Here is a 25,515-nt window from a genome sequence, read left to right as displayed (position 1 = left end):
AATAGGAATTTGTGGCTAGCACCACAAAAAAATTCCCTGAAAGCTGCCAGATTGTTGTAAAAATCCAACTGATTCACTAATGTCCATCAGGGGAAGAAACCTTCCACCCCTACTTGGTCTGAGTTATAAGTGATTCCAGTGCTATACTATATAGGTGCATAGGAATTGCTAGATGAAAAATGATCCCCTTCCCTCTAGTTTGCCTTCTACCATCCTGGTAGTCGCTTGGTACAATGATAATGGAGTTGATGACTAATCATAGCAATCAAACTCTCCTAATTTTGGTTGGGCATTTGCCAATGTTGCCCATATCCCAAGAACAAATGAAAATATACTAAACCTTTTCAGGTTTGGAAACCTAACAGGGCAGGTCTCCAGCAAGTTGCGATCTTACTATGAAAAGTTAGAATTTCTCAAATGAATAAAATAAAACTATTTTAAAGAGCGTTTGTTGGAATGTGATACTTTTTAATTGCCTTCACCACTCTAAATATTACTCTGCTTTAACTGAATGAACAAAAAAATATTAGAACCATCCCAGAATTTTTGCACATCTTTATTTCCTTTAAATCCAGAAGGAATATCATGTGTAACCTCGTGCAGCCCTAAACCCACCACCCCCCCGCAAAATCTATGCACTCCTCCAATTATGGCTTTTGCGCATCCCTTATTTTCGGGAAACGGAAGGAGCAGCGTGGCAACATACCACTCCAGGGAGCAGTGTGAGCTGGAGCAGGAAAGCAACGGCAACGAAGAGGGTGATTAGATTGGACATCACCAAGATCCAAGTCGCTAATTAGCGCGTGGGCAGGTACTGCAAGGTCGGGGTGAAGGAGCGACGAGAGATTGGAGGGACGTGATCGGGGCCAAGGAGAGGCGTGAGTTCAGGGCCCAGAAGAGACGAGGGCCCAGAGGCAGCACGGGCCAGCCCACGCTGCGATATGTGCGCACACTAGGTCCGTGCAGCAGAGCCAGTCTCCAGTCGTCTTGGATAGCCCTTGCCACTGGACCAAGACCTAGCTCTATCAAGCCCATGTAGTGGCTGGTGTGCAACGGCCACCACACGTTAAAAAAAATCTGCACACAGGCATCTTCCACCCTTCAAGATTTAGTTCGGGACCTGGAATATTAGGTCCTTTATTGAAACACCTGTGAACTTCTTGACTTGGAAACAAGTCATCCTCGACTCGAGGGACTGCCTATGATGATGATGATGTTTTCAACGCTCCACGCATTGGTGACCATGCCTGCAACTGCCTAGGACCTCAGCTCTGGAATTCCCTCCCCTAAACCTCTCTGCCTCACTACCTCTCTCTCCTCCTTTAAGATGCCCCAGCTGGAATATTGTGTTCAATTCTGGACACAACACTTTAGGAAAGATGTCAAGGACTTGGAGAGGGTGTAGAAGAGATTTACTAGAATGGTAATTCAGGAATTCAGTTATGTGACGAGGCTGGAGAAGCTGGGTTTGTTCTCCTTCGAGTAAAGAAGGTGAAGAGGAGATTTGATAGACGTGTTTGAAATCATGAACGGTTTTGATAGAGTAAATAAGGAGAAACTGTTTCCAGTGGTGGTAGGGTTGTTAAGCAGAGGACACAGATTTAAGGTGATTGGCAAAAGAAGCAGAGGTGACATGAGGAAGCAGTTTTTTACACAGCGAGTTGTTATGATCTAGACTGCACTGCCTGAAAGGATGGTGGAAGCAGATTCAATAATAACATTCAAAAGAGAATTGGATAAATACTTGAAGGGAAAAAAATATAGGGCTATGGGTCAAGGGTGGGGGAGTGGGACTAATTGGATAGCTCTACCAAAGAGCTGCACAGGCACAATGGGCCAAATGGCCTTCCTCCGTGCTGTATCATTCAATAATATAAATGCAAGTTGTTGTTGTAATTGAGTAAGGGGCGCCGTGCTGCTCAGAACATAAAGCATTTAAATTGTTATCAGTCTGACTCAACTGTAGGAACATTGGGACTGAAATCTCCCTCCTTTATACCAGCAGTGCAGGGATGTGCTAGGCACAAAGGGAGATGAAATCCAGGATCAGAGCTCAATTCGTCTGGCTTGTGCTTGCATACGTTTTTCCAAATGGCATGCGCTGGGTGTGCAGGAGGTTTGCACTGCTCTGTGATATAAGCCTCATTACACCATTCATGTTGAGGATGTGTCCTTGCTGTCCCAGGAATTCCAGGATGTTGCACGCTTGGTGTAAGGCCAGCACTGATGGCCTTTAAAGTGCCAGCTGTGGCTCAGTGGGTAGCACTCTCGCCTCTGAGTCAGAATGTTGTGGATTCACTCCAGGAACTTGAGCACACAAATCTAAGCTGACACTCCAGTGCAGTGCTGACGGAGCGCTGCACTGTTAGAGGGCCGTCTTTTGGATGAGATGTTAAACCTGCTCTCTCAGAGGAGTTATCCCCGGTGTCCTGGCCAATATTTATCCCTCAATCAACATAACAAAAACAGATTATCTGGTCATTATCACATTGCTGTTTATGGGAGCTTGTTGTGTGCAAGTTAGCTGCTGGGTTTCCCACATTACAACAGTGACTGAAGTCCAAAAGCACTTCATTGGCTGTAAAGCGCTTTGAGACGTCCGGTGGCCATGAAAGGCGCTCTATAAATGCAAGTCTTTCTTTCTTTCTTAAAAGGTAGGAGCAACGTGCATACCTGCAGGCACACAGCAACTGGAAGTAGTTTTAAAATTGTCCAGTCTCCGCTTTTGAGAAGATCAGTTGTACTTTAACTCTTTACTTTGTTGGTGTTGCACCATGGCTTGTTGCTATGGTTTGGATGTTTGTTTGTTCCCTTTTGGTGGCTTTCAGCTTTACTGTTGGACTCCCCACCATTCACGCTCTGCCCTGCCTGATCACTTTCTGGACGTTAGCGGTCTGGTGTCTCAGCTCAGCACAAAAAGGCAGAACAAAATGTCCAGTTTCAAACTTTGCTGCTAACAAGAAGTGCAGAAACTGCTCATGCCCAGGAAATCCCAAGCTCTGTGCTCCAAGTCCGTGACACAAACTGCATTGGAAACGCACCAGCTACATGCAAATGAGGAGATAGTGGAAAACCGGAGGCAGTCTCTACTGTGCGTTGGCCCCATGGAATGCAGCAAAATGTATTAGTGCTGGCGGTGTGCCCATAGCGGAATTTGACCCCCATAATTCCAAGCAGAATCTCTATATGAGGGCCTTTCTGTTCCAAGTAACTTTATGTATGCCTTGCCCAGATTGAATATTAATAACATAAAGCACAACGGTAAACTTCACAAATTCACCCTCCCAGCGGATGCCCCTCCCCAACCCCCCCCCGCCCCACCCACCCCAGACCAGGAGCATATATTGGGAATTTGAGAATAAAGATGCTGCAGGATTTTCTCAACATAATGGAGATCTCCTTAATTCCTGATATGTGCTCCAAGCATGTGAATGCTCACGTTGGGACTGCATAGATACCATCATACAGAAATAACAGCGAGGAAAAGACCAGCTGATCTATCTAGCCTGTCCCACACAACTGCGATGCCTTGTACATCACAATATGTAGACTCCAATGTTCCCTGTAAGCTGTGTGGCCGAGCGACTCTGGACCTCCCATGCAGTCGGCTCGCCCGCTTTTCAATGAGAAAAACCGCACGTGCGAGGTATTTTGAATGGGCCATGCAACCCCCTTTAAAGGGGCTGTACACCCAAAATAAATTAACTTGGGAATTTTGGTAGACTCCCCACCCTACCTGAAAGGCATGTAATCTCCTGGGAGAGGTGAAAAAACAGTTAGAAACCCAGGCCAATTGACGGGAATAAATCTGGAAAAATTCCTCTCCGACCCCCTTAGACATATTTGTAAAATTACCCATACTGTTTTAAAGAACAGCACTGGCAAATGATGGATATTTAAAAGAGATGTAAACAAAAAGTATTAAGGAAACATTGCCTTATGTTTTGAAATATATACATGCACTGTCGCACGTTGAAGTGAAAAATCAATTTATTCACTTGTATTCAAGCCTTTTTTCTGCAAATTTCTTCCCCTACTCTCTCATCCTGAATACCTGGAGTCCTTAGTAGAAAGTGGTTCCACATGCACAGGTCAGCTAGTAGAACCTTACCTAACTGATTATTATTGATTAGTGAGTGTTGACAGTGAGTGCAACATGCTATTTAACTGAGTGGGGCATCAGTTGAGATCAATCCTGTTGTCACCCACCTACACCTAGCAAGGGAAGTTCTACGGCAATCAGGAGCAAGATTTTGGCCAATTTTCTCTTCCTTAAACTAGTGATGGTAAAGCAAATTGTAGCTACACAGCCCAGGTTGGTAATTGAACCCAGAACACTTCTGGTGTGTATGGCACAGCCATTCACTGGGGTGCCTTTATAATTTCTTGAAATAGGTTTTGCATTTTTTTTTCCAAATGAATGTTTTGTACATCAAAGTGAAATGCTTGCTTCCACTGTCAGCACATAGCAAGATTCGGGTGAATGAGGAGTTCTCTTTAACCTGCCCCAATGATGTCCCAAAACTCCAACTCCAGAATAGCTCCACATTATTTGACCAGTGAGACTTCCAACATAATGCCAGGTTATGGGCAGCTAGTACTGTGGAACCACATGTCTTTAAGAACTAAGTCGAAATGCCCTAGATTTATTTTCAATTAGGGCTCTGGAAGCCCATAGAGAGAGGAGACTTTCATTTGACTTTGTTATTTAAGAATTCTCTTGAGGTGAGTTCAGGCAATTCCAATCCAGTTTGAACTGAATGGGAGTCGATAACATGAAATGCCCTTCCATTGAGAATGAATGAAATTCAATTTGACAAGACTATTTACAAAGGCCACAAGCAAGTAAAATATCAGAATACAAGTAGAACTCCGAATGGAATACTTTTCTAAGTCTGCAGCTGAGGTACCTTGCCAGGTCCATGAAGAGAATAGAGCCCTGCCAAGGAAGAAGCTTTGGCAGAGGGTGCACAATGCCTTCAATAAGCATTTCCTAGCAATCCATCCTTCATTTTTGACAGACTCTGTTCTACAACTTCCAATTGTAAAACTCAATTGTTAAACAATGAAGGTATATATTAAATATTTTTACAACCCAATCAAAAGGGGGGTGAAAAAACCTGATGATGATATTGCCATGAGCACATGTTGAGCAAGTTTGATGTGTTTGTGAATGTATGTGGAAGAATCATGAAAGGATTAATAAAATGGTTCTAGGAATCAATAAGAAAATAAGAACAGACAGACTTGGTTTCCCGTGAGAAAGTAGTGGACAAAGTAGCTTATGTGACCATCACTGATAAACAAGGGTTTATGGCCATGACTTGATAAGGTGCACATTTGCTTCGCGTGATTAAGCCAAGCTATCCTAACACGTAGGAGGTTTTGGTGTCCCTGAGCAATTCTGCTTGTTACAATTCCGCTCGTAAAAGCATAAAGTGTTCTAAAGATAAACAGGCTGTCAATTCATGAAGCCCTAGTAACACACTGTGATTGATGAAGCAGGCCATACCTCCTTCGGTTTGTAAGAATAAAAGGGATGCGTCTGTGAGGATAGGCAGACCTTTTGTCTGCCTGCCCCGGAATCTGTAGACTCTGTGCTGGCAGTTTGGTAACAGGTCCGAAACTGCTTCAATAAAGACGTAAAGATTGAAGGTATCTGACTCGATTATTGTCGAATGCAGCTGACCACCCGAACTAGGACTTAACATTTGGTGTCAGAAGTGGGATCCCAGAAACTCTCGATTGGAAGTGGCTGAATCATTGATATCCTACAGACGGGACGCGGCAGAGGAAATGGGCCCCAAAGTGAGTATATTTAGTTAAATTGCCACTTTGTTTTCCTCCTGTCGTAAGTTCTGGTCGCGGATCTTTCACCACTGTTCAATTAATTGTTGACGGGATCGCCCGTGGTCAGTTGTCAGATTACCCCAGGAAAAGATAGATTTGGAATTGTCCATGATGGTGGTCCGTTAAAGTTACGAAGGAATAGATTTGGAATTGTCCACGATGGTGGTCCATTAAAATGACGAAGGAGTAGGTTGATCTGGAAATTGTCTACCACAAGTAGTCCGTCAAACGTTAAAACAGTAAGGAATAGAGAGAAAAGGAATAAAGAGAAAAGGAATAAAGAGAAAAGGAAGTTGTGGGTGCACACCACGGTGGTGGGTTAAAAGATAACTGATTTGAAATTGTCTCACTTAATGAGTCCGTCAAAACGTTGAATAACTGATTTGAAATTGTCTCACTTAATGAGTCCGTCAAAACGTTGAATACCTAGGTTAAGATAAGTTATATCATGGGTAATATACTTGATACAACGACAGGCTCAAGTAGCGTTTTGCAGAGGTTGTGTGATAAACACCCAGATAAAAATGAACAACTCAGACAATTGTCGGGAGGTTTGAATCAGAAATTAGGTTCAGACATATGGCCATTAGGGGGTTCAAGTGATTTAGAAACAATTAAACGTGCCCAAGAATTAATTTGGAAAAGGGGAATCGGGAAAAAGAGTAAGAAATTGATTGAAATTTGGCACCAACATTGTCAGGATGAAAAAGATAAGAATATTCTGGCGAGTTGGCAGGAGAATGCTCTCAAGGCAGGAATTAAATTAACCGATGCGGGAATCCCTAAGTCATTGGAAATTTAAAGAAAGGAATGTGCACAGGAAAAGAGAAATAGAACAAACAAGGAATCTTTAACTGAACTACGTAGTTCAATGGCTGGTCTTGGCATGCAAGGGGCTGACGATGACGATGAATGGGATAATTGGAATATGACTCCAGGGGCTCCCCCGCCTCGTCCGACGGCACAACCCGATGTTAATGCCTTGGCTGACGTGGCTGTGGCAGTAAATGTGCCGGTGCCAAATTTACAGACGAACAGAGTTCTACCACCCCCTTACCCCGGTCCTAATGTCCCAACACCGGGCGCCACTGCTGCTGCAACACTCATTTATCCCAGTTTCGACAATGTGTCTAATATAGAATGACAGTCTCGGGGAACTAAGTCTGATGATGAGGTTTTCTGTCGATCCGTTGCAGAGGGGACTAGAAGCCAGGTTCAAAGACGGCGTCAACTTGAACAGGAAATAGGGAGATTACAACAGCTTGAAAGAAATCAACGACGTAGTGGTAAAGGGAAAAAGGGGAAATCAACCCCTATGGATAAGGATGATGTGATAGTGTCAGGGTCAGATACTGGGACAGATTCAGAGTCGGGATGGGTTGACGATGTTGAAGGGGACAATGACGGGGAGACACCAAGACCCCTGAAGAAACGCGTGCCGAAACAGCTGCCCGTCAGAACTATCCCTAACCCTCGCGTGTTGGCACCAGCAGCGCCTATTGAGGATGGAGGCCCGGATGTGCAGCCCCCCTGCTAAGATACCTCCTGAACTTATGTCCATATTAACCAGCGGCCCGAATAAAAATACCTGTCCTCAACGGTTCATTGAATTTTTGTCACGAACCATCAGAGTCTATCAAGCAGACTCAAGGGACCTTTGGTCTCTGGTACAACAGGTACTTACTGGTCCTGAATGGACTAGATTTAAGGAAGCCTTAACACATCAAACTCACGAAGCTTTAGAAGCAGCGAAGGAGATTTCACGCTGTCACCAGAGGCGACAGATGCCTTCCAACAGTTAAGATTGTGCCTTACACAAGTACCAGCCTTGGGAAGACCCCTCTACGATCGCCCGTTCCAGTTATATTGTACTGTTCTCCAAGAATGCGCTACTTCGGTTCTGACTCAGAAGCATGGAGATAGACTCCGACCAGTTGCATATTTTTCCTCAAAATTAGACCCTGTCGCCCTTGGATATCCCCACTGTACACAGATTCTGGCTGCCATTTATGATAGCTTGCAATCCGCTGCTAATATGACTCTGCAGCAAGAGATTGTGGTCTATAGCTCCCACACCGTAGTAGCCTTGCTCGGCCAACTTCAAACTCAGCACTTGACCTCAGCCCAACAGAACAGATATGAGATCTACCTCCTTAATAATCCACACCTCACCTTCAGACACTGTAACACGCTAAACTCGGCAACTTTCATTGAAAGTCCACCTCTTGTTATTGAGAAGCCGGATCATGACTGTCTGCACTCAGTCCTCGAGGACACGAGTCCTCGCTCCGACCTTTCAGATACCCCTCTGTTAAACCCTGATCTCGTTATGTTCACTGATGGCAGTTCCTCCATCAACAAAGAAGGAACGACTCTCGAGTCTGAAGCCTTCCAAGTCCCCCTTTCCGCTCAGCAAACAGAACTTTTTGCCCTCACCCGTGCGTGTATTTTAGGAGAGGATCTCCGAGTCAATATCTACACTGACTCCCGTTACGCCTTTGGGGTTGTCCACGACTTCGGTCAGCTCTGGAAAAACCGAGGATTCCTAACTTCAACCGGTACGCCAATCTCGAACCAAGTGCTTGTGTCTGACCTATTACTTGCTCTTCTGCTCCCTCGATAAATCACTGTTATTAAATGTTCCGCTCATACTGCCAGTTCCTCTCCAATCGACATCGGAAACCGCCGTGCTGACGAGGCGGCTAAGTGTGCTGCAAGGAGTCAGCAGATTGTTGTGCCCCGAATGATGAGGCAGACGTCCAGCTCTAAACCGAGCTTGTCGACCCCTGAAAAGCCAATGCCAACCATCGAAGAAGTACTTCGCCTACAGGAGGACGCTCCTGCTGTACAAAAACAACTTTGGAACGATCTTGATTATAAATATGATACTGCCTCCGGGTTGTGGATCACACCTGCTGGTCAAATTTGTATGTCCGATGAATTGGCCCTTTGGGTAATTGAATGTGTTCATTATGCCACGCATTGTGGAGCAAAAGCCACTAGTGACCTGCTCCTCCAGACATGGTGGCATCCTAGCCTCCAAATGTTTGCGCAGAATATTATTTCTCGTTGTCTTACATGCCAACGCCATAATCCTGGAAGGGGGGGGTACCATGTTTATTAGGTAAAACACCCTTGCCAGCCGGACCCTTCGAGACTTTGCAGACGGACTATATAGAATTGCCACGCTGTCAGTGTTATAAATATGTGTTGGTTATTGTTGATGTTTTTAGTAAATGGATTGAAGCTTATCCTACTACGGATAATAGAGCCTGTACTGTTGTTAAGATATTGCTGAAGGAAATTATCCCTCGCTTCGGGGTTCCCGGTCGTCTTAGCTCAGATAACGGACCCCATTTCATTGTAGCTGTAAACAAGGAATTGTGCCAACAGTTAGGGATACATCAACAACTCTATTGTGCCTATCGCCCCCAGGCGGCGGGTCTGGTCGAGCGAACCAACCAGACTCTTAAAACCAAGTTAGCTAAATTGACCTCTCAAACAGGGTCGACTTGGTTAAAATTGTTACCTGTAGCTCTTTTTCAGATTCACTCCACCCCCGCAGGGTCGACACGTCTCACCCCAGCCGAGATTGTGTACGGCAGACCTCTTCGCACCCCTTGGGACCACCATTCCCCAGTTGCCGTTTACTTGCATCACATGACTGAGGAGATGACTGCCTATGTGTTAGCCCTAACTAAGGCATTGCGAGCCTCTCATTCACAGGTTCGCGCCGCTTATGATGACCGTCCCTCCTCTCACGGATCATCCCCTATCGAGCCCGGATCCTTTGTCCTCATCAAAAATTGGACGCGACGTCATCTCCAGCCCCGATGGGATGGTCCATTTCAGGTCTTACTCACCACCCCCACCACTGTAAAGGTGGAAGGTAGAGACGCGTGGGTGCACATGCATCATTGCTAATTGATTACCGGCGGTAATCAAAAGGGGGGAGTGGAGATAGACGTGGACTAATAATTGAAGTGCCATAATACGTTCGTTCCCGTCGTTCCGTAACAGTTTTAGCCATAATTTTAAGCCATAATTTTAATTAATCTAATTATCATATGATTGTTTGTCCTGCTTTTAGGTATTTAGGCATAACATGAGTCCTTGGTAGCCACGATAGTAACATGACGGTTTGCAAGCCCCTTTGTCTTTCAGGATTGAAAGAATGCACGGAACCCTGCTGCTAGGAGTCGTGATCCTGCTGATAACAGTAACAAAAACAGGGGGACGACTACTCAGCTGCCCAACTGACGGCTCACGAGAGCAAATTCTCCGTCTCTGTACGGGAGATATCGTACAATGTGGAACCAGGACACCAGACGATTTCGAATCATGGACCATGACTAAAATAAAATCCCGTACGGGTATACTCTCACAGGTTGATCGACAGGTGACTCTACAGGGCAAAGACCGATGGAATTTGCCATGCCGGTTCAGGGAATGTGAGATGGACTTTGTTTGCCCTGACCAACCTGAAGATGACTTAGTTGATTCAAAGGACCAATCCCTGGAATCAGTAACAAGGCAAAGGAGGAAAAGGAACGTGCAAGGGCAACTGGGAAACGATCATAATATATTCCTGAGGACTCATAAGATCTTATTCGCGCCAGAGTCGGTTGTATGCTACCCTGTTATGTCGGTCACCGAATTGTTTACCCCAACCCCGGTTATGGATCCCAGTCTTTACATACGAGGATACAATGATACCCCGCCCGCCGAAAACATTACCTTCACATATTCCTATGGCTGAGGCACCCCCGCCACCTGCCTAAACACCACAGGGTCTGGGAAGGATGGGTATCCACAGTGTTGGAATGGTACAGGATTCGGGTGCGCAAAAGTGAACGTGCCCGTTAACCAGACCTGTCTCACAAAGCAGTCCAATTATTCCTGTCTTCACGACTCAAACACGGGCATCACCTCTTGCCAGAGTGTGGATACCTGTGTAGAAGTAAGACAAGGGACCCAAATGACCTGCAGTGCCCTATACCACAGCCAAACTTTTGCTTTACGCCACTACGACCTGTCACGATCGGGCAAGCGCATATCACCCATCCCACATCTAACCGAAGTATTGCGAGAGTTGAGGCTCAGAGTGGGTCAATCCGTAAAGCTCTACCACCAACTGCAAACTAAAATCAAAGTACTGGAAGAAGATATCGATGTAGACTTACAAAGTCAGAGTTGGTGGAGAAAGGTCTGGGATTGGGGAATAAATGTGAACATCCATTCTTGGATTCGTATAATTTCACACATACTGGTCGGGACAAAATTGATCTTAGCAATAACATGGGGCATAATTTGATCTAAGCAACCGGGACTCCTGAAACCGCGTGACTGGCCAGCACGTTGAGGCAGGGAGTACCGGGCCGTGCACAAAATTGAGAGTAAACATTTATGAATGAGAATTTATCATGAAATGATAAAAAGGGGGGAATGTGAATGTATGTGGAAGAATCATGAAAGGATTAATAAAATGGTTCTAGGAATCAATAAGAAAATAAGAACAGACAGACTTGGTTTCCCGTGAGAAAGTAGTGGACAAAGTAGCTTGTGTGACAATCACTGATAAACAAGGGTTTATGGCCATGACTTGATAAGGTGCACATTTGCTTCGCGTGATTAAGCCAAGCTATCCTAACACGTAGGAGGTTTTGGTGTCCCTGAGCAATTCTGCTTGTTGCAATTCCGCTCGTAAAAGCATAAAGTGTTCTAAAGATAAACAGGCTGTCAATTCATGAAGCCCTAGTAACACACTGTGACTGATGAAGCAGGCCATACCTCCTTCGGTTTGTAAGAATAAAAGGGATGCGTCTGTGAGGATAGGCAGACCTTTTGTCTGCCTGCCCCGGAATCTGTAGACTCTGTGCTGGCAGTTTGGTAACAGGTCCGAAGCTGCTTCAATAAAGACGTAAAGATTGAAGGTATCTGACTCGATTATTGTCGAATGCAGCTGACCACCCGAACTAGGACTTAACATGTTGTCCCTTACCTATTTGGTCGATAGTCGGGGATGGATCGATCCAGTGAAATCCTGTTACTCAGATATGTGTTGTATCCATATTTTTCATACGCTCCAGCAGCTTCTCTTTCTTCTTCAGTGGTGAGTATGGCAGGTAATCCTCCCTGTCCTCGGCCACCAAAGCCTTCAATCAGCCCAAGAGATTTTGACAAGCCTAAAGTATAGAAACATAGTATAGACCATCAATAAAATGGTGCATTACAAGCAAATAATTTACAAGTTTGATGTTCTATGTTTCAGATGTCCTAGCTTTTCCTCAAAAATGAAAAACAAACATAAAAATATGTATCTGGTGCATGAGAGCTTAATGCAGGTCCAAGCCAAAAAGAAAAATTAAACCTATCCAAATTCTATAGTTCCGGGCATGCCACTCCTTACATCAGCATGGTTTGACAAGGTTGGAAGAAACATGCCAAATAAAGCAGAGTTCAGATTTCAGCTGTAGTATAGATTCCAGGGGGCGGGGGGAGGGGGGGGGGAGAAATTGGAATTTGCTGTGCCCATTTTCCGGGCGCAGAATGGGAGCAAAACCGCGAGGTCGCCTGAAATACGGTCTGCTGCCACAATCGGCCGGATGATATTCAGGCGTCTTCTGCAGCCATCTAAAACATGCGTTAGGTCCCTTGCATGTGCTAATCGGGGCCTAACACTGGTTTCAAGACCTCGTCCACAAATTCGCTGGAGGCCGTCACCAAAAACATAAGCAGTCTCTTTTAAACTTACCTTCATGTGGAGCGGGGGAGGGAGCAGGAGTGCGCTCCCTTGCTTCACCCCACTACTACGGGCTAATGCTGACCCCTGATGCCCTCCCATTTTCTGCCCTCACGGGCAGCTTGCCTGAGGGGCGGCACTGCCAGTGAGGCAGCCAGGCCAAATTGATCCTCTTCAAACTGGCGAGCTGACTCTGGATGTCCGAAAGGCATCCGCAGCTCACTGGAAATATGCTGATGAGGCCAGAGTCCCAATTTAGGTCAAGCCTCGGGCCTCTGGCTTTTGCCGCAGGCTTCTAGTGCACTGACCATTCTGTGCCCAAAAACGGGCTGAAACAAATTTCAATCCCCAGGACTTCAATTGTAATACTTTTGAGCTTAGGGTGTTAAAAAGGTTAGTCATTTTACATGTAAACCCTTCCCCAATATTTCAATCCTTAGTCCATATATGTCTGCCCCATGTAACAGCACGTCTGACAAGAGCACATTGTTCCATGTATAATTTTATTTCTCTTTCATTTCTATTACACTGAAAGATTTCTCTTTAAAGCAGGAACTCAGTCCCCACGGTGACTGAATCTGACCTGAGGTCTCCCATCATCAATTATCCACTATGACCCAAAATCCTTTAAAATGCATTACAGGTATTAACCTGCATATAAAAGCTGAGTATAATATAATCTGTCATATCACTTGAATAATTACTATGCCTAGAATTTTTCTTTAAGTGTTTCAACCATGTTTGGCTTTATAAATACTCCACAACTTTACAGGATTATTATAATTAAAGCCCCTAAGTAATCAGGAATATATTTTGTATCGGATGATTTCCTGTTAGTGGATGTCAGTATTGATTGATAGTGCTCAAGATGAGAATCTGTCATGTTTCTGCAATGATTGTTGAGATTTTTTTTTAATGGTATCCAGCGTTTTGCTTCTTTCCTCCCTTTCTGTGACTCCCATTAGACTCAACTGTGGCTCAGTACGTAGCACACTCAAATCTGAGTGGGTTCAAATCACATTCCAGGAACTTGAGAACATAAATCTAGGCTGACATTCCACTGCAGTGCTGAGGGAGTGCTGCACTGTCGGAGGTGCTGTCTTTCGGATGAAACATAGAAACATAGAAAATAGGTGCAGGAGTAGGCCATTCGGCCCTTCGAGCCTGCACCGCCATTCAATGAGTTCATGGCTGAACATGCAACTTCAGTATCCCATTCCTGCTTTCTCGCCATACCCCTTGATCCCCCTAGTAGTAAGGACTTCATCTAAGTCCTTTTTGAATATATTTAGTGAATTGGCCTCAACAACTTTCTGTGGTAGAGAATTCCACAGATTCACCACTCTCTGGGTGAAGAAGTTTCTCCTCATCTCGGTCCTAAATGGCTTAACCCTTATCCTTAGATTGTGACCCCTGGTTCTGGACTTCCCCAACAATGGGAACATTCTTCCTGCATCTAACCTGTCTAAACCCGTCAGAATTTTAAACGTTTCTATGAGATCCCCTCTCATTCTTCTGAACTCCAGTGAATATAAGCCCAGTTGATCCAGTCTTTCTTGATATGTCAGTCCCGCCATCCCGGGAATCAGGCTGGTGAATCTTCGCTGCACTCCCTCAATAGCAAGAATGTCCTTCCTCAAGTTAGGAGATCAAAACTGTACACAATACTCCAGGTGTGGCCTCACCAAGCCCCTGTACAACTGTAGTAACACCTCCCTGCCCCTGTACTCAAATCCCCTCGCTATGAAGGCCAACATGCCATTTGCTTTCTTAACCGCCTGCTGTACCTGCATGCCAACCTTCAATGACTGATGTACCATGACACCCAGGTTTCGTTGCACCTCCCCTTTTCCTAATCTGTCGCCATTCAGATTCTCTGTTTTTACCACCAAAGTGGATAACCTCACATTTATCCACATTATACTTCATCTGCCATGCATTTGCCCACTCACCTAACCTATCCAAGTCACTCTGCAGCCTCATAGCATCCTCCTCGCAGCTCACACTGCCACCCAACTTAGTGTCATCCGCAAATTTGGAGATACTACATTTAATCCCCTCGTCCAAATCATTAATGTACAATGTAAACAGCTGGGGCCCCAGCACAGAACCTTGCGCTACCCCTGTTAAACCTGTTCTCTCGGGAATTATCCCCGGTGTCCTGGCCAATATTTATCCCTCAATCAACATAACAAAAACAGATTATCCAGTCATTATTACATTGCTGTCTGTGGGCCATTTAGTCAGAAGCCCAACACACTAGTACGCAAATTGGCTGTCACGTTTTCCACATTACAGCAGTGACTACACTCCAAAAGTACTTCATTGGCTGTAAAGTGCTTTGAAACGTCCGGTGGTCGTGAAAGGCACTATATAAATGCATGTCTTTCTTTCACTTTTTCCATCTTATCCTCATGAAGCAAGGCAGTCAGTCGCATGGACGTGTTTACAAATGCCAACATCACATCTTGTTTGAATGCTTCAGCACTGAAGAACGGGATTCCCACCTTATCGGTTTTCTATTGCTTGCTCATCCTGATATGAAACTAATGAAACTATGAAAAGCATAAATGTGATCAAAGACTGGCTTTTGAACTAAGGCCATTTAGTCAGAAGCCCAACACTCTAGTGTTGTAGCTACAATGCCACTTTTGGAGAGGTATTGAAGTGCAGTTTTAACAAATAAAAGTTTTTATATGAGACTCATGCTTTTAAACCACAAAAGAATTGTTATTGTGTTCGAAAGTAGACATGAAACTGTGCAACCAAAGTGTGAACTGCTCAAACCATGTATTCTCACGACAAGTTTAACATCAGTGCAACCAACGCTAAATTTATGGAGTGTAAATCAGGTGTCAAAGCCAAGGCTGCACTTAGAATGTGAACATACCCACAGCATTTAACAGGAAAGCATTAATTACCTCTTCTCAATGTGAAAGCAAGACTTGCATTTATATAGCGCCTTTCATGATCGCCAGACATCTCAAAACGCTTTACAGCCAATGAAGTACTTTTTGAAGTGCAGTCGCTGTTGTAATGTGGGAAACGCGGCAGCCAATTTGCGCTAACAAGCTCCCACAAACAGCAATGAGATAAATGACCACATAATCTGTTTTTTGGTGATGTTGATTGAGGGATAAATATTTGCCAGGACACCAGGGATAACTCTCCTGCTTTTCTTCAAAATGGTGCCATGGGATCTTTTACATCCACCTGAGAGAGCAGACGGGGCCTCGGTTGAACATCTCATCCGAAAGACGGCACCTTCGACAGTGCAGCACTCCTTCAGCACTGAAGTGTCAGCCTAGATATATGTGCTCAAGCCCCTGGAGTGGGACAACTTTCTGACTTGGAGGCGAGTCTACTATCCACTGAGCCACAGCATGTGACAACAAAAAAGCACTAAAAGCAAATGAATTTGTAACAAGCTCTGGAGCAATTGGAAAGACAAATTCCTAATAACTGCAACATTTCTGCTGCTAAAACTAGATTCTTTTTTAAAAAAATTGATTCTCTATTCATTTCAGCACTTCCAAGTAAACAGTGCACTTGCAAAGGATTAGTCAGCAACAATTGTCATACATTGTAGGATATATTTATATAATCAGAAGACTTCTATCTAGTGAGAGTCCGAGCCCTAAGATCATTACCCAAGGACAAAATACAGCTGGGCCTCTAGGCAGCGGGTTCCTCCTCTTCCCCTGCCTGCTATCTAAATCCTCTGAGGTGGATGTATCTGAGCTAGTGTTTGTATAGTGACTGAATAGTGATAAATGTTGGGCGAATGCAATTGGCCCTGGCTGGGATTCCTATAGGGCATCTACAAAGAAAGAAAAGAAACCAAGATTACAATCAATTTCCTTGTGAGGGACCTTCAAGTATAGGGACAGTCAATGTTGCTCTGGTTCTTCACAGACCCAATTGTGTCTCCTACTGACCTTGGGCTAAAGTGCAAGCCTAGCTCATTTAAATACATATTAGAACATAAGAATTATTCCGTGCTGCCAGTGCACAGCATACAAACTGTTCCAGGAATGCCAGGGCAGAGGGTGCAGATTATCCAGCACCAGCAGCATTTTAAAGGCTGTTGCTCTCTCTTAAAGTGTCCCTCGATGGAGGGTGAGAAACATCCAGAGGAAAACCAGGGGTGAGAAGTGCCCCAATTTAGTGACACAGCTTTGGAGGTCCTACTCAAGGAAGTCCGACAGAGAAAGGTGACTAGCTTTTGAGGTGAGGGCCATCTTGTAATTAAGGACAGCACCAGAGCAGCATGGATGTAGGTGAGAGGGTGAGTGAATGATGTCTCATCTGTGGCCCAACCTGGAAGTAGGTTCAGAAGAAATTTGCTAAGCTCTGCAAGGTTGCCAAGGCAAGTGTCCTAATATGTAGCTTCATTTTGTCATGTTGCCTTTCATCAGAACATAAGAAATAGGAGCAGGAGTAGGCCATCTGGCCCCTTGAGCCTGCTCCGCCATTCAATAAGATCATGGCTGATTTGATCTTGGCCTCAACTCCACATGCCTGTCTGCCCCCCATAACCCTAGACGTAAGGCCTGCTTTTATCAACGTAAGACTTTTAAAGACTTTTAAAGTGCAGAAAAATACATCTAAAACATTTTTAACATTTAATATCCTGTTAAATAAGGAACATTTCTTTTTAGACCCTTTAAAGTATGTAAATTTATTTTTCAAAAAATCAAATTTTGTTTTAAATAATTAATTTAATTAAATATTTATTAATTTGAAAAATGTGATTTTTTTTTAGTTATTTTCGGTGTTTCTGTGCTTTTGGGGATATTCACATTCATACGGAATTACCATAAGTATGAGTGGGAATCCCCTACTCTGATAGGTAGGGCTGGCCCGTGTGTTTCCATCGATGCGTATGATACCCATACGCTCCTGGGATACGTGTGCCTCTCCGAAGACCTTTGCATAGAGGGCCAGGACCACAAGTCTCCGAACCTCTGGGACCACCAGGTACTTTTGTAGAAATGTTTGCGATCGGAGGCATCCGCCTGGGGGAAGCCTCCGACTGCAATTTCTGGGCCAATATTATCCTATTACAGGCCCTCCGCTGTTCCACAATATTGGAGTGTGCTCTATCACTGGAACCTTTTGAAATGTAGAAACACAGAAACATAGAAAATAGGTGCAGGAGTAGGCCATTCGGCCCTTCGAGTCTGCACCGCCATTCAATATGATCATGGCTGATCATGCAACCTCAATACCCCATCCCTGCCTTCTCTCCATACACCCTGATCCCTTTAGCCGTAAAGGCCATACATCTAACTCCCTTTTGAATATGTCCAATGAACTGGACTCCACAACTTTCTGTGGCAGAGAATTCCACAGATTCACAACTCTCTGGGTGAAAAAATTTCTCCTCATCTCAGTCCGATATGGCTTATCCCTTATCCTTAGACTGTGTCCCCTGGTTCTGGACTTCCTCAACATCGGGAACATTCTTCTTGCATCTAACCTGTCCAGTCCTGTCAGAATTTTATACGTTTCTATGAGATCCCCTCTCATTTTTCTAAATTCCAGTGAGTATAAGCCTAGCCAATACAGTCTTTTCTCATATGGCAGTCCTGCCATTCCGGGAATCAGTCTGGTGAACCTTTGCTGCACTCCCTCAATAGCAAGCATGTCCTTTTGAGATGTGTCTTGGATGCTTATTTGCAAGGGCTCATTTCATTTAAGCTCTTATCAATAATTCTAAAAGCAAATTAGCTGTAATAATAATTGTATCAGCTACTTGCAACTTGTCATTTATTTGACTATGTTAGTAACTCATATCTCAGTCAGGTTGCCATGATGCCCAAATACCTGTATGAAGATTTTTCTTCAGTGCCCGCTGCTTTAAAGGAGATACATAAACCATGAAATCACTTTTAACATGTGAAAAAAGTGCCATCTCTGTTAAGTGAAATTATTGGTTGTAATTAAGGTGCTTCCAGCACAATAATTTCCATTACTAATATCAAAACTTTTAACAACTAGTCTGAATGTGACTACAATGAAGCCTCGGAATTAACTATTTGACATCCACCTGAGAGGGCAGGTGATTTTTTGGTTTAATGTCATCTAAACGATGGCACCTCCTACAGTGCAGCACTCCCTCAGTACTGCTCCAGAGTGTCAGCCTAGATTATGTGCTGAAGTCTCTGAAGTGCGATTTTAACCCACAACCTTCTGACTCAGAGGCGACAGTGCTCACACTGAGCCAAGGTCGACACTGAAGGAAGACATAGCAGAACTCAAGACATTAACTAACTGAGGTCTTTTGCTTGCCTACCATTAAGTTAATTACATCAGATATTTGGGGAATTGAGTTAGATAGCTTAGTCCATTTAAGTAGTTAACATATTATTTCACCAGGAACTCTAAGAAGTTGTGGCAATGATACTTGTTCAAGATTTGGCTGAAATTGGAAGAAGTGGTAAAACAATGGGAACAGTTTCTGGGGAAGTAAGGGTACGACCCTAAAATGATTCAAATGAATACAATAACGAGGCTTGCACCATAAAGTGGCACAAGCTTCCTCCACCCTCAGATCAGCCCTATTGGAAAACCTGGGGCAAACGCAAGTCAGGTAAGCTGACAATGATGTGGTTTTCTGCTCCCAGTGCGGGTAGCGTGTGCCTGTGCCACTGCCACCCACCAGTAGAATTTCAGCCTCCCGCTATGGGACAGGCGCACCTGCTCCACTGGTGTGCACAGCTGCAAAGATCAGGGCGTTAATGAAAACCATTCTCCTCAAGGATAAAGTTTTAATTATAATTCCGTTCGTAATTGGCTATAATTTCCGTTGACAAGTTGTTTTTTGTTAATAATGATTTAGATCATGGATATAGTTAACAAATTCCTCTTTGATCTCGTCTGTAGCTTCCAGTGTTGAGTGTATGCATTGGTGACCGTAGTGCACTGCTTCCAGGTTAGGTTGAGCCGAAGGGTCATGAGTCGTTCATTTATCCCGCAAGGGGAGTAACTCAATGATGAGGACTTGGACAACGTGAACCATTTTCCATACCTCGGGAGCCTACTGTTAACATCGATGTCGAGGTCCAACATTGCCTCCAGTGTGCCAGTGCAGCTTTTGGTCGCCTAAAGAAGAGAGTGTTTGAAGACCAGAACCTTAAAACCGGCACAAAGCTCATGATCTACAGAGCAGTAGTGATGCCTGCCCTCATATAAGCTTCTGAGATATGGACTATATACAGCAGGCACATCAAAGCACTGGAGAAGTACCACCAATGCTGCCTCCGGAAGAACCTGCAAATCCATTGGCAGGATAGGCGCACCAACGTCAGTGTTCTCGCCCAGGCCAACATCCTCAGCATCGAAGCATTGATCACGCTCGATCAGCTCTGATGGATAGGCCACATCGTCTGCATGCCCAATACAAGACTCCCAAAGCAAGCGCTCTACTTGGAGCTGCAACACAGCAAACCAGCCTCAGATGGGCAGTGGAAACGCTTCAAGGACACCCTCAAGACCTCCTTGAAGAAGTTCAACATCCCAACCGACACCTGGGAATCCCTGACACAAGATCGCTCAAATTGGAAGAGAATAATCCGGGAATGCGCCGAAGGGAGCAAGCGGAGACTGAGCGCAAACGGCGGAAGGAGCGCACAACAACCCAAGCACTTCAACAAACCAGCACTTCAACCAACGTCCTTTCAACCACCGTCTGTCCAACCTGCGACTGTAGATCCCACATCAGACTTATCAGTCATCTGAGAACTCATTTTTAAATGTGGAAGTCATCCTCGACTCCGAGGGACTGCCTACGATGAGTTAACAAATTAACACGTGAAGATTTAGTTGCGTAAAGCTTCTGTTAATCATTTTTAAATGTAATTTTAATTCAGTCATAGTGGTGAAATGATATCCATTTAAAATTATTTATTTGCTGGAAACGGGAGTAATTGGTAGGATATCTTTAATTGCAGAAATATAAAATTGAGAAGCACATACCCTTTTGTAAGAAATAGAATGGAATTCAGAAGCCATTATGTTCCCCAGCAGACATATTTTTGTACTTCCAAAAGTTATTGCACCTTTAAGTGCTGCCAATAGCAACAAAGGATATAAATCAGTAGCCTAATACTTGTGGTCGGCGTTATGTTTATGCCTGATAATAGACAGAGAAATGCATTTTTGTCACAGTTGGTATAAACTGTTCCAAATGTTTACCTCATCCTCCAATTTCGGCCCAATCATGAACAAGCATCAAGGGTGCTTTAGATGCTGAGGGTCTGGTCTTGGGAGTGACTGTAAAAACAGTATGAAATTATTTTGTTGTGATTGTTTAAGGGGAAGCCAGATAAACACATGGGGGTGAAAAGAATAGAAGGATATGCTGATAGGGTTAGATGAAGTAGGGTACGAGGAAGCTCATGTTGAGCGTAAACACCAGCACAGACCAGTTGGGCCAAAAGGCCTGTTTCTGTGCTGTAAATTCTATTTAATTCTAAGCAGCTTGGTGTTTTATTGTGTCTGGCACCTGATCAATTGGGGGAGTGGGGGAAATGTGTCTGATTCCTATTGGTTGAGTAAAGGGGAAAGGTCTAAGCTACATGCATTTGGTTTCCTGGCTAGTAAAAGTAATAATTAATTCATACATCAATTTCATTATTGAACTCTGGATTCAGAGGATTTAAATTTTAAACCTTCAAGGAATATGACCTTTAAATTCATCTTCAAGTTCACCCTTTACTAAGTTGGAAAAGATGCTATTAATTTAGGCCTAAACTGGAGAGCAATAAACTCACAAAATGTAACATGATGAAAGGATTTGGAATAATAAATAAGTAACTTGAACTGTCATACCAGTGTATTCCACAAAGGAGATGAGTTTTTTTTAATAGGAGCATGTAGCAAAAGTGGGAGCCATAGATGGGAACTGTAAAATGCATTGGTTAGATCACACTTGGGGAACATGTGACGTGATTAAACAGAACTAAATGGTATTAGGATAAAATTAAGATGGGAAATGCTAGAAAATAAATCGACGACAATGATCCAATCTGTTGGATTTGAGAGGAAAAGTTTATCAGTCCGCTGATGGCCCGTTCTTGCTGCCACCGTCCCCCCCTCATCCGCCCCCCACGCCCCAACCCTGTAGGCCCCAACCTCCAGTCATCTCAGAGCAGCCAATCTTCCATGGCACCAAACCAGCAACCTGTAACAGAGTGCCTGTTGGCACCCACAGCTTGCCAGCAAAATTTAACTGAGGCCTGAAGTTGAAATTGCTCCAAGCACCTTGATTGTAGCCATGAGCGGGTGCTGTCGATTTTGGGCTCACACCAAAACTCTCCTCTCCTGTGTTCAGTAACTGGAAGGAACATCAAAAACTGAAGTACAGAATTAGAAATCAAGTCTGCTATTTCTTCAAGATCAAATCTAACTGGCGCTGGACTCTTCCAAACTGAGTTAATACCCTGAGGGCTAAAAGTTCGCTAGCCCCGTTTTTCGGTGACATTTTGCCGTTTTTGGTGAAAAACGATGAACCAGGAAATTTGGAGAAGTCTTGCACTGGCGGTTTTTAAGTACCGCTGGAGAGCAGACCGCCAGCGTGCAAAACTCGAAATAGCGCTTTCGCCAAAAGTTTGGCTCACAGCGCAATCGTAGTTAGGACGGAAAAAAACGCCCGGGAAAAACCTGCATTGCAGCCCTTGGAACAGCGGTAGGTATGAAGACCTGCAAAAAATGTTAAGTTAAAGTTTTTATTTTTTAATTCTTTTACAGCAATTTGATAGTTACGTGTCTTGTGAATGTTTTGTGATTTATAATTTTTTTTGTGTTTCGCAATTTTATTTTTGGTCTTTTCCGCCCTCCCAAGGCCTCCCTTGCAGCGGTATCGGCCTCGGAGAAAAATTGTAGAAAATTTGTGGTTTGTGTCACACCGATTTTTACCACTGGGCAAATTCAATCCTGAATTTTAGGCCTCGTAGCGGTAGCGGAATGATAGCTGTATTTTTGGCCAAAAAAAATACCACTGTCACCAAAAATCTAATTTCTAGCCCTGAGAGTGTTGAACAACCACCACATAAAATACCATGGGCATAATAGTTTGGGCAGTAGTACTCATTGTAGCTATACAATTTGGCATGTGGCCTTTTAAAGGTTCCAGCTACAGCAATAATTGTGTGTACCAGGGTTATTTTCCTGATGGACACATTTTTTTTCAACCCTATTATTTTCTCACTTCCTCTTCGGAAAATGGCAACTTATGGTGGAGTATGGCTCCAAGTGCACTGTCTCAGAGACCTCATCCAAGTTGATATTCTTCATGTATGAAGCCAGCCATTGAGTGTTAGTAGGTCATTTGGCTGTCGGCGTATCTGTACCAAGTTTGTTCTTGTCCTCACCCAATGTCCATACATGATCAAGACTGGGGGAAAACTTGCCTGATTTCCCCACGCACCTATCCTAGACAAGGAGTTTTGTCCAATTATAGCACCCCAATTGCCTCCTGAAATCAGTTAATTGAAAATGCAGAATTTATCACATACCTGTAAAGTGCCTTGGGACATTTTACTACATTAAAGGCGCTATATAAATACAATTTGATACCTTTACACACATTAAAGACAATGATAATTCTGCTACTAATGATCAAACAATGTCCTATTAAATAGGTCAATAGGGACCCTTACCAAAGTACACCACTCATCTGGGCCATGATAAAAACAAAAGAATCAAGATTTCAATGATTGAAGAAAGCATACTTCAGAAGCAACGGTGTAGTGACGGGGCCAGATATTGCTGAAAAGATAACGGCGTCTGAATGCCGATCGCTGTTATTAATACACAAATCAGCAAGTGACTTGCAAGTAACTTATGAATCACGGCAAGTTGTTGAGTGATTCTGTTAGCTTCGTGGAAACGGGATCTCGCTCTTAACCTCCCCGTGCTTTTCATGAAGTTGCTGCATTTGCAGGTTATTTGCCCATTAAACTTGCTACAGAAGGTTAACTCTTTTAATTAACAGTGTAAGTACCCTTAGAGCATTGTGATCATTATTAATAACGGCCAATCAACTTCCTTTGCCCAGAAAGTAAATAATTATAAGTGGGGAGTCTCATTCCTTCAGGTTGTGAATTGTTTTAGGAGATTAAAAAAATGTCAAATTTTAAAGTATTTATTGTTTTGCTTAGTTTTCCTTCATGTCCATTCTCTCTCTCTTAATCCAGTCTTCCTTTCCCTCTCTTTATTTCTCTTCCTGTACCTATTTGACATTGAATTCACCCACTCTAATTTACCCTCCTTCTCAGTCCTTCCTCTGTTTATTTCTCAATCCCTGAATCTCATTGGTTAAGGAGACACACTGGTTGTCTCATTGTTCACCAAGTTCCCAGATGTCCTCACTGCGCTGTAGTCAGCTCGCACTTCCAGCAACTTTGTGGGCAGAAAATGTCAACAGCTAAATGAGCACAAGCTAGTTTAATTAAAGGGGTATGCCATGAGGTCACTCACTCCATCAAAATCTGGCCCATCATTCATTCCTAGATTGTGTTAAAGTTTAAAAATAACCAATTCAAATCACATAAAATACAACAGCTTCTTAGTTGTTATGAATATTCTTGAATGGCAAGTATATTTCTCATATAACACAAAACTAGAATATATTAACAATTCGAGGATTACAGACAGTGGCTCTGCATTCTGCAAACAGAGCTTGCCTATCATATAAATGCAGATTCCCAGTCAAGACGATTACTATTGGGAAGGCATTAAACAACTATGATACCTCCCAGCAGCTAAGCATTGCTGTAATTAGTTACAAGAAGTTCTTCTGGTGTCTGCAGATAATTGCATTTAAACCAAGATATTTATTGCAGTAAGCTTTGCATAATACGCCTTATCAAAATTAAACCCATTCTCCCCGCCAAATCTCTTTCCTTACATTGCTGCCAAACAAGGTCTATTTTCACATGTAGGAGCACATTTATTACCCATTCCTCACATTAACAATAGCTCATTTCAGTTTTCCACACCATTTCAAAGACTCATCGTTTAATTTTTACTGAAAAAAATAATAAAAAGAAACATGAGAGAGCAATATATTCATGGACTGGAGGTTATAAAGCATTGCTTCGCTACAGACCAAGACACAGCATTGACGCCCGGTATTAGTTGGCATTCACGCTTAAGTCTTCCCTGAGATTCCACGTCACTGACCTCGGTTGGATTATCAGGCATAACACCAGGAAGAGGGATGAGTGGGTGCTGAAGTGTAACCTCAGGGTCACACCGCAACATCCAATGCTGACTAATCACAGAGCAGCCTTTGCAGAGTCCATGGAGCAGCCTGCAATTCCCCATAGCTTGTGGTCAGGAGCATGACCCCAGAAGCAGCAAACATTGAGGGAGATGAATATGTTTGAAAAATGCTTTTGTTTGAAGCCAAGTTTAAAAGCCAACAGAGTAATAAGTCGTCTTTCCGATGAGACATTAAACCAAGGCCCCATCTGCTCTCTCTCAGATGGACGTAAAAGATCCCATGGCATTATTTTGAAGAGCATGGGAGTTATCCCCATTGTCCTGGCCAATATATATCCCTCAATCAACATAACAAAAAAAAACAGATTATCTGGTCATTATCACATTGCTGTTTGTGGGAGCTTGCGGTGCGCAAATTGGCTGCCACGTTTTCCACATTACAACAGTGACAACACTTCAAAACGTACTTCATTGGCTGTAAAGCATTTTGAGATGTCTGATGGTCATGAAAGGCACTATATAAAAATATGCAAATGCAAATCTTTATCATTCTTGCTCATACAGATACATAAATACCAGCCATCGGTGTTTCACGCTGGCAGTCAGTGGTTCTGAAAGCCTGTTGGCAGCAGCCTCACCAACCAGCATTTTTGTAGTCTGAGGCGTGTTGCTTCAACCACCCCAGAATGCCC

At 43.7% G+C, this 25,515-nt stretch overlaps 1 protein-coding gene across 2 annotated transcripts in view; it reads right to left on the bottom strand.

Annotated features, from left to right (window-relative positions):
- galnt17 (polypeptide N-acetylgalactosaminyltransferase 17) overlaps positions 1–25,515 on the bottom strand; it is a 472,564-nt gene that overhangs the window by 401,495 nt on the left and 45,554 nt on the right. For both annotated transcript variants that reach the window (XM_070857213.1, XM_070857214.1), the window contains one exon: positions 11,852–12,035. In XM_070857213.1, the coding sequence (XP_070713314.1) occupies positions 11,852–12,035 (184 nt within the window). The remainder of the gene's footprint in view (positions 1–11,851; positions 12,036–25,515) is intronic.

This window comes from Pristiophorus japonicus, chromosome 16 (assembly GCF_044704955.1).
Source record: "Pristiophorus japonicus isolate sPriJap1 chromosome 16, sPriJap1.hap1, whole genome shotgun sequence".
Classification (NCBI taxonomy): Eukaryota; Metazoa; Chordata; class Chondrichthyes; family Pristiophoridae; genus Pristiophorus; species Pristiophorus japonicus.
This window is presented reverse-complemented; position numbering and strand designations above follow the sequence as displayed.